Consider the following 15,851-nt stretch of genomic DNA (forward strand, 5'->3'; position numbering starts at 1 on the left):
TACCATTAAGTTTATGTAAAAGAAAGACTCATATTCCTCTTTAGCATGCGTTTTATCTCCATTCCCCTTTGCAAATTCAAACCTTCACCCGATCCCCTTTTATGTTTTTGTTGCCACAAATTATCCTTATTTATGCTGTGAGTTCATTTCTGAGTTGCAGTAGCAAATTGTCTTCTTCTCTTTTTCTTTTTTTATGTTTTATCTTCTTTAGCCTTTTTGTTATGTTTAAGTATCTAATGCCCTATTCTGTGTAGGGTTTGCCATTCCTGCTTCTGTCTGTCTGTTAGTAATCTTACACATAGTTTTATATCTCTTTGTCTTTTTGTTTCAGGTAGAATAACCTCCTTCAATATTTTCTGTAATGCAGGTCTTGTAGTAGAAAATTCTGTCAGCTTCTGTATATCTGGTAATGTCTTTATTCCTCCTTCATATCTAAAGGATAACTTTGCTGGATACATTATTCTTGGCTGGTAATTTCTCTATTTCCATGGTGTAATTATTTATTTTTACTCCCTCCTGGCTTGTAGAGTTACTGCTGAAAAATCTGATGAAAATCTAATGGGATTTTCTTTGTAGACTATATCTTCTTTTCCCTGATTGCCTTGAGAACTCTTTCTTTGACAATAATATTTGACAGTTTCAATATAATGTGCCTTGGAGAAAGCCTTTTAAGATTGAGGTAATTGGGTGTTCTGTTTGCTTTTGGATTCAGTTCTTTCCGTAGGTTTGGGAAGTTCTCATCAACTGTTTGAATAGGCTCTCTGTGCCCTTCTCCCTCTCTTCTCCTTTGGGTATACCCATTATTCTTATATTGTTCTTTCTGATGGAGTCAGATAGTTCTTGTAGAGTTCTTTCAATTCTTTTACCTCTCAAGTCTCTCTTTTCTTTTATCTGCATCATTTCCAGATTTCTGTATTTGATATCACTAATTCTTTCCTCCATCTGATCAACTCTATTTTCTAATCTCACTATTTCATTCTTCATCTCTTTTATTGAGTTCTTCAGCTCCATACTTTCTCCTTGTTTTTTTTTTTTAATTTCATTAACTTTGGTAAAATATTCATTTTGTTCTTTGATTTTATTTCTGAGTTCATTAAACTGCCTATCTCAGTTTTTTGCATCTCGTTGAGTTTTTTTAGAACTGCAATCTTGAATTTTTTGTCATTTAAGTCACATATTTCCATGACTTTAAGTTTATGTTATGGATTTCTTTTTTTCTTTATGAGCTGCCTTGTTACCTTGGTTATTCGTGGTAATTGATGGATTATTTCTCTTCGTGGGTATCTAGGGGAATAAATTCTGCAGCAAGTTGATATAAAGAGGTCTTTCTTTTGTTTTCCAATAAATAGCTCAGGAGCATTTTATTCTCTTTTGCTCAGTTCCATTTTCTTGCAGTGGAAGATTTCCTGGGGAGGTGGACATCTACTGTCTGAACAGGTTGCCTCAGTCTCTGGGCACCACTGCTGTGGGAGGATGGGGTTCTGGCCCCTAAGATCCCAGTGCTGCCCCTGCAGCCAGATGCAGACTGGTGTACCTCAGTAGTCCTGGGTGCCTCTGCTAAGTTCAGCTGAGAAAAGTGGGGGTGGGGAGAGCTGGGAGAGGCTGCTGGTCTGTTTGTGTCTTTGTTCTTCTCTGAGTAATGTCAACTGCCAGACCACAGCTGCCTCACCCCTATATCTCCTCCCTTGTCTTTGGAATCAGCTGTAGTGTGCATCTGCCACTCATGAACTGCCTCTCCAGTTATCAGGACTGTGGATATTCTACTCTTTAATCTGACACTGCTACCATTTGTTCTGGGGCCCACTGCTCGCACTGGGAGGGTATTGGGGAGGAGAGCTCTGCAAGGGTCAGGGGAAGCAGCCAGTCTCCATGGCTTTGTTTTTGGCTTGGCAGTGAGTGCTGTTATACCACAGTTGTAGCACTTTTATATTTGGTCTTTGCCCCAAAGTCTCTGCCCCAAACACTGGATTCAGCCATATTATGTACTGATCACTCAGGCAGGATTGCTCCATGCCACAAGACAGTGCACCTGCAGTCTCAATCCTTCCCTCTCCCGGGTCTGCAGTGAGTTTTGGGCTGTGTCCTACCACGCCCGTCTCTGCACTTTTCCCTTCTTTCCTCCCCAGTTCACCCCAATTTACCCACCTTTTAAGGTTTTAATGTGTGGCTCTCCCAGACATGTGTGTGTGTTGCATAGGGAACCTTGTGTTAAATCATAGCTATTTAACCAATTGTAACTTCAAGGGGAGAGATCACGGGAAACATGGTGCCATGTTTCTGATGTCACTAGAAAATGCTTTTTGAAATGACTGATAAGCTGCACAAATGAGAAAATTGTAAATTTAATAATCCTCTTACTCAAAAATAATGCAGTTCAGGAATTGTTACTGGGGAAAATGATGTGTTGCATTCTTGTTTCCTAGATACTTCAACAGTTTGTTCTTTTTTTATGTTTATGTTCAATAAATAACATGTGCTATATTTTTTACAGTGTTTCAACAAAAGGCAGCCAGAAGACCATCTGATGGTGACAAGTTCCATGGTCCTAAGAAACAAGGTACTGACACAAACTTCAGTTTATTTAACAATCCCTAAGTAAGAGTTAAAGAAGTCATATAAATACAGAATAAAGTCTCCTGGAACAGAAGTAAATATAGATTAATTTTACACTTAACTTAGCGTCTTACCCAAATATAATTTTGCCTTAATAAGATTAATGCAAGAAAAATATTTTAATTTAAAAAGGCAAGTAATGGCTTTGTGAGAATACTTGTGGGGATGATGATATTGTCAGGGCTCTAGAGAGGTCAAGTAAGACAAATTCTCTAACATGATCAGAGACCATGCTTTCATGTAGTGAAGCCTCTGGAACTTACATGGTTCAAGAAGGAGATGATTGCTTGCCTCAAAAATGGGAGCAGCATGGGTTTTCTTTGCTGTATATTGAATTCCAATCAAAGATTGTATCCTATTCTCACTATTCTCTTGCCTTTGGCACTTGATCCAACATATTTTGAGCAATTCTTTGTCATGCAGAGAAGAGCTGAAAACTGTAGCTACAAAGACATCTCACACAGGAGGACTGCTTTCCTTTTGCTCTACAAGGAGGCAGCTGCCCTCTGTTCTCCCTGACATCGGTGGTTCCTATTGAAAAGAGATACTTTAGCAGGTTATTTATTGTGATTTTTTTTCTGATAACAAGGCTTTGGTTAAAGTTCCAAACTGAACAATGTGAAAGGTGGCAGAGGTGGAGATAACACTGACTAGCTCTGATAATCAATGAGCATGTACAGATACTTTTAACCTCAACTCACCTTTAAAATAACTTCAGTCCAAAATGATATTACCTTGAAATTGTTATCAGTAAATTACTGAGAAAGAGATTAAAATAAAACTAGGAAATTATTCCATGGCAGCCACTATGCACTCCCATAGTCAGTCTCCTTTTGTGGCATTGTGAAGGTGGCTAGGTACTGACTACACCAACTTCTAACATCTGCTGAGCTATTAAATACAAAACCTCAGTGGACCTGCTCCTAGGACACCATGGATCATCCTCCAAACAAAGCTGTGTCCTTAAACTGAGTTATCACCCATGACTTCAACCTCACAAGCAGTGAGGTTGTACTTGTATAATTTTTCTAATTAAGTACATGGTGTTTGAATGCAGCATATGATGAAACTGAACTTCCAATCTCCCATGAATCACTTGGATATTCTGCTTATAGATTTATGTGCAAAAAATTATATTGGACAATTTTCCATTTGTAATTATTTCATATTTGGGCGAAAGGATGTATCTTTAAAATCTACTATTATGCTCCCACTGTGCCTCTAGCTCTCCTAAGAAATAAATGCAGAACTCCAAAGAAGATTATTGTATAATTAGGATCAAACAGTCACTGAAGAATTAAACAAAGTAGAGAAGACTATTTATTCCTCTCATACTCCTGCACATACCCCACAGAGCTTTAGAAAAAGTAAGGAGAGAGCATGCTTTGAGCTCTTTGAGAGGATATTTCCCTAAAGCATTTTTTATAAATTATTCAATTATCATACTTTTAATTAAATTCTGTTAGAATTAAGAGGCAAATGTGAAGAAGGCCACAGGAGATGAAGGAAGGTGACAAGTAGCAAGTGTAATGAAGAGATCTTGGAATACTTGATCTTATCGATTATCCTTCTGGTTCTCCCACAGAGAGCAATATAAGGAAAGGCTGTGAATGTCCATGAATGCTGGATGAGACTGATTATTATTCTAATATACGTATAGAAAAATAGTCCCTCCTGTACCCAGAAGAAAAAGAGAGAAAGAGAGAATGATGAAAGAAAACAAGGACATAATTATCAAATATTTTATTGGGTTAATATCTATCCATATCTTGTGACCCAATTTGTTTCAAGGTCAATGATTGCTAGATTTTTAAAACTCTTTGAGGGCTATGACACTGAAAATTTAAATCAAATTTCGTGTGAGGTTTTTTTTTTTCTCTCTAGATATTTATATCCAACCTCCAAATAATGTTTTTTTGTTTTGTTTTGCTGGTTTTGTTTGTTTTTTAGTTTCAGGTGTACAAAACAATGTAATAGTTAGACATTTCACCCCTCACAAAGTGATAACCTCCCTCCCCCAATCTATTGCCCCTCTGACATCATATATATCTATTACAATTCCATTGACTCTCTTCTCTATGCTGTACTCCATATCCTGTGTATATATATATAGTTGACACACAATATTATTCTGCTTCAGCTTCAGGTGTACAGCGTAGTGGTCAGGCATCTACCCCATCCATGAAGTGGTCTCCCTAATAAGACAAGTGTCCATCTGACACCCTACAAAATCTTTACATTGGGGAATATTATTTATTATATTCCCCAAATTGTTTTTCATATCCCTGTGGCAATATTGTAGTTACCAATTTGTGCTTTCTAATCCCCTCCCCTTCTCCCTTATCTTCACCCGCTTCCATCTAGCAACCATCAGGTTTTCCTCTATATCTCTGTGACTATTTCTGTTTACTTGCTCATTTATTCAGTTATTTAGATTCCACATATAAGTGAGATCATATGGTATTTGTCTTTCTCTGACTGAGTTATTTCATTTAGCGTAATGTTCTTTAGGTCCATCCATATCATTGCAAATGGTAAGATTTCATTCTTCTTTATAGCTGCGTAATACTCCATTGTATAAATGTACCACAGTTTCTTAATCTAGCTGTCTACTGATGGGCATTTCAGTTGTTTCCAAGTCTTAGCTATTGTGAAGAGCACTGCAATAAACATAGGGGTGCATATATTTTTTCGAATTAGCATCTTGGATTTCTCTGGATAGATACCATAAGAATGGGATTGCTGAGTCATAAACAATCAGTTTTCAGTTTTTTTGAGATACCTCCATACTGATTATAATGTTTTTGATTAGTCATCTTTGAGCAGTTTCTCAGATTTCTTTAACCCTGGACATCAGTAATTTAGTAGAACAGAAGAGGACATTGTTCTATTCGCAAGGACTAGAATAACATAAACCTCATGAAACATTGAAAAAACAAAACAAAACAAAAAACAAAACTCTCCCTGATTACTCTGCAATCTGAGTAAAAGATAACTGAGATTAATTGGGAAATTTTTGAAATTAAAGAATTAAGTATCTAAAAGGACTTACCATGTCCAACCATTTTTGTCTAAACCTTTTAAAATATTTATGACCATCCAGTCCATAGGACATACTAGGCAATCAAAATTATTTATTCCTGAGTTGATGAATACTCTTCAAATATCCTGGGATTTCATGGTGTAATAGAAAAAGCAACACATGCTTCACCGGTGATAATCTCTTTATTTGGTAGAAAACAAACAAGCCCCTTGTATGAAATGTTTGTCAGTCAAGATTTTCTAAAGGGACTAGACAGGTTCTCTAAAGAAGGTTGAAGAAATTATTTAATTCTTTCACTATATGCTGGAAGGAAAAGGGACTATGAGAGCCAACTATTTTTCCACGGAAAGTATAAGCCTTTCAGATGCCCTATGTTCACGACTGCCAAAGGATTGCCAGGAAGTTACACTATTGCTAAATCAAGGAATTTTCCTGAGGAACAGAAAAAAAAATTAATTGGCACCATTTCCATGGAAACTCAACAGATTTCTTCAACTCGATTTTTACATCTTGACAAAATATAAGGAAAATGCTGAAGACTTTGGATCACAGATAAAAGTTTCCATCAAAATACAATTTTAAATCAGTTTTCCCAAGTTGGTTTTGAAATTAGAAAATGCCAGAGTGGTATCACAGAATATGCTGCTACCACACCTCCACCCCCTTCCCTAAATTGAACCTCATAGACCAGTCAAGGGTGTGTTCTTCAACTGTGCAAGCCAGAGACCTGAATTTTGTCAGTGGGTTTGGAGTTGATCAGTTCTGAAGTCTGAATCTTGTTAACCAAACTCATAGAAGACTGATTTATAACCTACAATTCCAGTCTATTAAATCAATACATCCCAGTGACTAGGTTCCTGCCCAGTGATAAGAATGCTTGCATTCACTAGGCCCCTGCCAAATAATAAAGTTTCTATAAAATATCATTAGTAATTAGAAGACTACTAGGTGAATACGATCAAGTTGAAGGGTGCTGGGGGAATGTAAGGGGTGCTTCTTCAAGGACACGGAAATATCTGTTTAATTTTCCCTGCCTCACAAAATCATATGAGTCTATCGTCAATTTGTTCATGTCTCCCAGACATGTTATTTTTTTCTCTCTCTCTGTTATACGTTGCCCAAGGTCTCTTCTATCCTCACCATAATCTGCCCCATTTTTTGAGGTAATCTTACCTCAGACGTGATACATGGTAACTAATGAGGTTTAGCATTCTTAACAACTACCTGCCTCCCTGTGATCATGAGTCACATCCACAAATCTCCTCATCCACATAGTTCAATACTGAATGGCATCAAGGATGTGTTGTGATTGCCATTCTTGGAAGGCAAACCATTTCTTTGAGGAGTGGAGTTAGATAGGGGGTGGCAGGAGCACCCTCACCAACCGCGGATACCAGTGACTCCCAACCCTCGATGCGCATAAAAATTATTCGGAGAGCTTCTAAAATGTGGTTGCCTGAGTCCTACTTTACACATGGACTAAAAGGGGAACATATGAGAATAGGAATGAGCAATTATCTGAAAACCAACACACAAAAAAAAACAAACCAAAAAAATTCCTGTTTCAGAAGCCTATTGTGGTCAAATGTGGCTTCTACATATGTTTCCAAAATAACCTGCACAATATCATTTTATTTTTTACCATGTTTAAACAATGTTTAAATCCGTGTTTCTTGAAAAATATAAATCTCCAACCACTTCCTGTTACATAATTATATCATTTGCTACAAATGACTTTTGCTATTATCTTTCGTTTACATGCTTTTTTCCATGTTTTCTTATATCTGAGACACATTTCTCTAAACTTATAATTCTATCAAAAGTGGAAAAATAAAAGGTATATAAAGAGAATCATGTTATCAATAAAAACATGAAAAAGAACATATTTGTGATAATGAAGACTATTCGGCTGTGTTTAATAAGCAGGCACTAAATCTTCTCTGCTCAGTAATTCTATCCACCTGGCCCCTGTAGGCTTATGAGTTTACAATCCCTGGTGTAGTCTCTGCCCACTAATTCTTCACTACAGACTGCGTAATCATTATTGGTTGGTCTTCTTGGGGAACTGTGCATGCTTATGGGAACAATATAATCAGGGAACATATCTTGTATAGGTTCTCTAAGTGCCCAGTGTTGCAGCAGTTTGATAAATGTTAAATAATAAAATTTTCTGTAAGTAGGAGACCTGGGAATATGTGAATGGTATTACCTTTATATGGGGAAAAGGGAATGCTGGTCTTTGAGATATTTTCATCAGGCTGTTTTTGCCAGTTCTAGATATATTAAAAAGAAAAGAGGGAAAATTATCAAAATGTGGTTCTCCATAAAAGAATAATGGCTTCAATTCTCTTTTTCAGTATAACTTATATTTCTTTTTGTCATATTGTTCACAAAAGCTTTTTTATTAAAGTCTTACCTCGGAAAACTTTTTGAATAGCTGAGTTCTTATCTAAAATGGTGATGTGTCAATAGCCCACAGTGGGGCCTCTTAGAAATACTTATAAAGGCAAGGCATCAAAAAGATGGAATTCTTAAAAACAGTGAAAACAAAGACTGAAAAAAGTTAATGCTAGAACCTAGAACTAATCCAATTAATTCTAAGGTTGAAATGGGGATTGACACAAATAAAATCAGTAGTCCACCCACTGACCCCCAGGTATTACTCACATACATGCTGATTTTTAACATTTCTCCCCTCTCCACCTCTAGTGTTTCTGCACACATGCAGAGAGTAATCCTGCAGAGAGAAATCCTGGGAGAAAGTAAGGAGAAGGGATCTCATGTTACAAATTGCATCCTAAAACCCTCAAGTAAAAATCTGTGATGGAGGGATGAGATAGTTAAGAAGAATTCTGTTAGTAATTTATACAGGGAGTTGGTACTTGCAGACTAATCAATGCATAATGCCAAAGAATCATGTCCCACGTATATGTGACAAAGCAGCACTAGACAAAAACGTGCTGGACCCTAGGATCTTGACCTGTGAACCACACATGTCAATATCCTCTACAGTCCTAGAGCAGAGAACAAAAATTTGATCTAAACACAGGAATAAATGATAGATGGAAAGAATAAATAAACACTAAATCTTTTGGTGAACATGATTTTATAGATGTGTTCTCTTTCAAGAAGGAATAAAGAAAACAAATAATATGAGAACTTAAAATTTTACTCCAGGGAAAGGAAAAAGGATTTCATAATGAAGAACTAGGATAATTATACTTCTGTAAATATTGATTTCATTACTAAGTTTGTCATTTGTCATATACGAGACCTGACAATTAAGTTTGCAAACTCATCCTAGAAAAAGTGCTACATACCTCATTGCTGAATATCACTATGGTCACCTTTGAAGTACTCCCCTTGAGAAGCTATGCACTGACACCAGCACTTAGTCCATCCTTCAAAGCAATGTTGGAACTCTTTCTGGAATGGCCATCAGAGTTGTCATCATGTTACCCTTGAAGTCCTGAATGTCATCAAAATGTCTTCCTTTCAATACTTCCTTTATCTTTGGATAAAAAGGGAGTCATTAGGGGCCAGATCAGGTGAGCAGGGAGGGTGTTCCAATACAGCTATTTTTTTACTGGCTATAAACTCCCTCACAGACTGTGCCATGTGAGCTGGTGCATTGTCGTGTTGCAAGAGCCATGAATTGTTGGCGAAAAGTTTAGGTCATTTTCATCTAACTTTTTCACACAGCCTTTTCAGCACTTCCAAATAGTAAATTTGGTTAACTCTTTGTCTAGTTGGTGCAAATTCATAATGAATAAAACCTCTATCAAAAAATATCAAAAAAGGTTATCAACATCATTGCAACAAGTTTGCGAACTTAATTGCCATACCTCACATACAACAACACATTTCCAGGAAAGGAGACTGGCACCAAGTATCAAGCTTTAAAAGTGTTTATAATAAAAATTTATACTTCTATGGGTCTATTGTAAGGAAATTAATAGCAATACAGCCAATGATTTATGTAAAAGAGTTTTAAGCACCAATAATATATAATTCTAGAAAGAATAAAAAATAAGCAACAGTAGGAAAATGATTAAATACTTTATTGAATATATAAACTTTGGGATATAATATAGCCACTAAAACATAAATATTCTTTGTTTCAAAGAATATTTAATAGAATGGAAACATTCTTGGTTTACATGAATAAGAGAAAAGACCAGGAAACATATCAGTATAAGCCCAATTCAGGAGAGAAAAAAAAAGAAATATACACTTAACAAGGAGAAATACCAAAATGTTAACACTCCTTATTTCTGAAGAATGTAATAGTGAGTGATAGTCATTTTGTGTTTCAGTACTTTTTTGAATTCTCTAAGTGATGGGGAAAGGATCATGTTTTAAATCCCAACAACTAAAGTGAAACAGCAAAGAATAGTAAGGCCGACTTTCTTCAAGGGGAACTACGGTGTAAGGATAGGGAGCATTGTGATGTAGTTTTGCAGTAGAGACATTGGTCTCATATCCCAATACAACAAGGAAAAGTAGGAATTTAGAGCAAAGAAAGGGTGTGTGAGGGGTAGGGAGTGGATAGAAAATTACTAAAAGGAAATATCAGGGATAAGAGAGAGTCTAGCTAAACTACCTAACAGGATTCCTGCTGAAAGTAGGCCAAGATGATCATACATTACATGGGGGATGATGGAAGATAAGAAAGCTAATCAGATATTGAGGATGATCAGATATCAAGTGTGGGAGATTCTGGCTAAACCAACTTAGCAGGATTCTTGTGAAAACTGGGCAACAGGAAGACAGCATGGAAGCACAAAAAGCGAGACCTAGATGGGAAGAGGACTCAGTGGAGCCAGACAAAATTTAGTCAAGGAAAGACTCTGTCACATGCAGCTCTAAATTGTGGAAACTTTGGAACTTACAAATATATCAAACTCCAGATATCTCTTTACCTGCCCATGTGGTCCTAAGCTTATTTACCTGCCAATCCCCTTGTTATAAAACAAACAAACAAACAAACAAACAGAAAAGAAGATAACTTGAGATAAAATCTTGGTTACTATTTCTTTAAGTACGATTACCGACAAATTCTTTCCAATTGCTCACAAAATAATTTGGTAAGATGGTACAATAAGGTATGGCATGGTATAGTATATCTGGCATGGCTTGGAATGGCATGTATTTCATGGGGAAACTTATTAGCAAAATGGAAGAAACATTTTTATTGTGAAAACAAGATAGTATTATTATAGAAAGTTGAAAACTAGAAAGAAGTAATCACTTCTGATACCATCACAATAGAACAGCTGTGTTATCTTTAAAATTTTCCTTCTATGCTTCATTATACATACATTTATACTGTTAAAATTGTACTGCATATACAATTTTGTTTCCTGCTTTTACATTTGTCATTATATAATAAGCACTTTCTATTTGCCACATGGTCTTTTCAGCTGTTGTTATTTTAATGACTACCTAATATTTATTAAGTAAATATTTCATATTTTAAATTTCTTAATATTGGACAATCAAGATGTCTCCTTTTTAATTTTCTGTAAAAAATAGTTCTAGCCAGTCACTCAGTCAATAGAAAGAAGTTAATGAAAAGCCCCATTTGCTTACTTACCTAATCTATAGATTCATATACTCAACCATAACAGGTTACTTGATTTTATATGATCAACATCTGTTCAAATGGAAAATCTTGTAGAGAGAAATAATCCAAAAAAAGCTAAAACTTCAGAAACTATAGTTTGTTTTGGAGCTCTTTACAAAAAAGAGACCAACTGCAATGTGCACAGTTGATAGCCTGACAAATGCTTCTCAATGAAAATGATATATTGACTGTTCTGAAAATAAACTAATAATAAAAATAAAATTGGAGAGAAAGAAAAAAGTCCTCCGTTCCCCATAAAATAATAATCTAAATACAATAAAGCAATTTTGTATACCCTACCAAAAATTACAGGTTACATATTTTGGGTTAACTAGTCTGTCCATAGTAGGAGAGTTTGTAAGTGCCTAGCTCAATCTTTTTCTTTGCAACTTATCATGCCTAATAGTAATTTATCAAACAATTTGCTTTCATCTTTTTAGCATGGAAAAAAAGTGAAAGCAGATGTATGGAAGACTAGCCTAGTTGTAAACAATTCACTTTCAGGATTTGATACATAGAACTGCTGCTGCTCCTAACATTTGTTCTTTTGTTCTCTCTGCACAACCACACAAAACTGAATCCTTCCTCCCCCAAAAAGTCATCTTGCTTATGTTTCAGTAACTAGAATTTGAAATACAAATGAGTAATTGAAATGAATATCATTAAGAAGATTCATTATTTTTTGAATTCAGATAAACCTGCACATACAGCAAAACTGAAGCCACACGGTTTTCTGGGAAGACTTTCCTTGCAATAACTTCCACAAAAGCAGAAAATTCAGCTGCTTGAGTTACTTGAGATAAAAATGGATTCGCACTTAAGCAAAGAGATGACAGAAGTGAGGTGCGAATTAAATGGCATAGCTGTTAAACAGTGATGCGTAAACCTCCACACTCTGGCGGGAACGGCAGGTAGAATTCTACAGCAACCTGCATCTCATTGAATTGAATTGGAGTGCGGAGGCCTATAAAAGCCAAATTGTACAAGAAGCAAGACCTCAATTATGTATGCTTTTGGCTGCTGAACCAGTGAGCCCTCTGGCTGACTTGTGCTTCTCCAATTTCCCTGGGATTTCATGCTCCATCATCCCTAAAGGAAAAGATTTAGACCATAGAATCTGTTGACATCTTGTTAGTTCTGAGGGAATAGGACTTCTGAAGAGAGGAGAAAAAAAAAAAAACAGCCAAGAAAGCCCGATGGGAATCAGAACAATTGGCCGTGGAGCAGTTTTCTCATGTGCATGTGAAGCTTTTCAGAAAGGAATCCTCTCCATGTCTCTGTTCCAAGATTCCCTGCTAGAATCCTTCTCAAAACTGAGAGTGAAGCTAGAGGTCATTTTAAGACAATTCCAAGACTCAAATCCCCTTCACATACTTAAACCTGCTGTCAAGTACTTGAAACGTCTCTTTTCCAGGCTAACCAAACCTAACACTATTAAGGGATCCTTATTACTATAGAATTTGAATACCCACCCCATTTCTCCGGTCCTTGTCAGTCTGCTCTGGATGCAATCTAGTAGATCTACTTCTTTCTTGAAGAAGGGACCCCAAGAAGAAGCGATTTCTCCAGGTCAGCTCTTTAGTGCACAGTTGAGCAGGACTACCTATTCTCTCCTCTGGACTCTATGAGCATATCTAGAGTTGACTGTGCATAAGGTATGTGCTGCTGCTGAGTTGCCCAATCCCTCCTGAGGTAGTACAGTAAGTATGTTGGACTTAATAGAAATATATCAATGAGAAGGTACAAACTCAAATGAGTTCTGCAGCCAGGCAGGTAGCACAAGTGTGATGTCATCCATGGACTATCAGAAGTGACACTGATTGGGGTAGCCAGGAGAGCACGTAGCATCGCTAAAGACATGCAGGTGGTTCATGTATGTCTTTCAACACCATGTGGTACAAATAAAACACTGAATTCACCCATGGTCTCCAGTTTGCTACCATGACCTCAAGCCAGTCTCTGGTGTGGCATTAGCAGTCACTCATGGGAAATTGGACCATCTAATGTTCTTATTCTGCTGAGCAAATAATGCATGGCATACTCTAAAAATAAACTCTTTTGAAAAGGAAGCAATTTACTACAAAATGATCAGCAATTATTTATTTTAAATCTCTCAGGAATAAACTTTCAAATAATCCTAAACCTCTCACAACATTTGGATTTTGTTGAGTCTTCTTTTGCCAAAGCAGAAAAGATCATGTTTATTCCACAAATAGTTATTATTAATAACAATGTTAGCATGCATTTAGTTTACTATGTGGCAGGCACTATGTTAAGTATTTTACCCACATGATTAAAAGTAACCTTCACCAAAGGAACATGCAATTGGCAGTGCCCACAGCTAGTGCAGTGCAGAACTTTTGCTTCTGTTCTTTCTTTCCTTGTCCCTTTATGTCTTTCCATGATAAGACACATTGTTTTTACCCATAACACTAGGTGCCAGACACAACCATCCTTAGAAATAAACTCTTTTAAAAATTTCTACTGATTTATTCTGCAGCTGCTCATACACCTGTAAAAACAAGAAACTTCAAGCTGCTTATTCTTTAGAGCTTTTTTTCCCCCAATTGTCATGGGTTCACTTCTTAAAACACCTCCCCTTATATTGCAGACAGAGCTCGGATGGAGAGTCCAGCCTTTTCCACCATGAGGAATTGCCTGGCTGCTGGGCAGGAAGAACTCATCCTCCTGCAGGAGAAAGTGAAGAATGGGAAACTATCTGTGGACCAAGCCCTGGAGAAATTTAAACACTGGCAGATAGGAAAGACTGGCCTGGAAATGTTTCAGCAGGTAATACTGACCCCAAGCCCTTCTGGAACATTCCCTCATTTACATAGCTCATAGCGCCTTTGTAAATGTTTAGTCTTCATGAGAAATGCAGGTAACAGTTATTTTGTTTTTAAATAGACACACACACACACACACACACACACACACACACACAATGTTTTTGAATAAGCAATTAAAAGTTTGAAAATATCCAGACTTCTTGTTTACAAACCATTGGTGAACTCAATGTTGGGACCCAGTGTATCAGAGCTAATCCCTAGCTATATAGTGAATGTTTTATGAATTTCGTTGCTCAAATTAAGGTGAAGCATCTTTATATTAACATGTGCTCAGCATTCCAAACAGTGTATTATGTAGACCAAACTTAAAGGAAACAAGAAAATGAGTGAAATCATATCAGGCAATAATTCTAAATGAAATGTGATAAACGTTATCTTCTTTTCCCCTTAACAGATATATATGTATATACAAAGATATAGATAGATGATAGATAGACAGACAGACAGACAGACAGACAAATAGATAAAGGTTCTGCGGAGACATGATGCCAAGAGCATTAACTTCAGATAAGCTTAGGCTTGACTTCTGTAAATGTAATTGACATCCGGAGAGGGAATTTGGAGTAGGTTGTTCAGAGATGAGAACAAAATATACTATATATACGCCATGACATTCTTCAGTGAGGGTAATAGGGCCTTATTCTATGTATCCCACAGACCTTCCTGCTCCCAAAACATTCCAACAATTTTTGTCTTCTCAGTGCAGAAAGCCCCAGTGCCTTAGACACCAGTTGTCAGGTAACTGTTTGATGAAACACATTTAATTTAGCTAGGTTAGGCTGAAGTATAAATAATCATTAATAGCTTAAAATGCTATCTTTCCCAAGGGATCATTTTTTTAATTGAAAAACAATGCTTAGGAAAACTTCTTTAAACAACAGAAAAATGAATCCCAAAGGTGAAATTTAAACAATGTGCCATATTCCTTAGCAGGAGATAGTTTAGGCAAGGGGACTCTCCCAGTAGGTCTGAGATGACTCCTACTCAGAAACCACCCATTTCTAAGGGCAGCTCTGCTTGTGGGATGGTGGCTGGGCATGGTCCAGATTTTGCAGTGCTAATAAAGGACAGTTATTTTGCCAAACAAATGCGAAAGAATGCTGATTGTAGAGTTCTGCAACTAATCACTGTTCATGATCAGAATCACATTGCTTCTCAATCCATGCCAATGCCATCACCGTGAAACATCCCTCTTATTCTCAACCGGGTATAATGTGCTTAAGTGCACACCTGCAAATCACTTTCCTAGCAATGCTAGATTATATAAATTATGTGGAAGTAAGTCAGTTGTACTTCATCCTCCTTAGACCCTTCCATTATAAAGTTTATAATTTAGAGTAATCCAAACTAACTACCTTCTTGGAAATGACTTCATGCGTTGTTTTATTAAATCCTTTGGTTATTTCTATTTTGTTTGTGTATTTATATCCAATATTGTTTTAGAAAGAATTTAAGGCAATCCATACTATCTACTTCAAGGTTAATCTTACTTATCTAATATGTAGGGACAATAGGATAATGAATATGGTTAGTATTTATGCAAAAACAAAACAAAATTTAACCTGTAAATGCAAGAAGAGGCACTAAGGCTACTTTCTATGAGGCCATACGTTTAGTAACTGACTGAATACTGTTTGAGGTATTGGTCAGTCCCTTTCTATTTTGTTTTGTTTTTTTCTCCCCAGCTTTGTTTAAATATAATTGACATACAACATTGTAT

The 15,851-nt window shown here is 36.5% G+C and overlaps 1 protein-coding gene across 1 annotated transcript in view; it reads left to right on the forward strand.

Moving 5' to 3' along the window:
• The window catches only part of BANK1 (B cell scaffold protein with ankyrin repeats 1), a 336,084-nt gene that overhangs the window by 298,346 nt on the left and 21,887 nt on the right, over window positions 1-15,851 (forward strand). The window contains exons 11-12 of the mRNA XM_081062310.1: window positions 2,492-2,557; window positions 13,894-14,072. Of these exons, the coding sequence (XP_080918436.1) occupies window positions 2,492-2,557; window positions 13,894-14,072 (245 nt within the window). The remainder of the gene's footprint in view (window positions 1-2,491; window positions 2,558-13,893; window positions 14,073-15,851) is intronic.

Source organism: Rhinolophus hipposideros (assembly GCF_964194185.1).
Source record: "Rhinolophus hipposideros genome assembly, chromosome: 1".
Lineage (NCBI taxonomy): Eukaryota > Metazoa > Chordata > Mammalia > Chiroptera > Rhinolophidae > Rhinolophus > Rhinolophus hipposideros.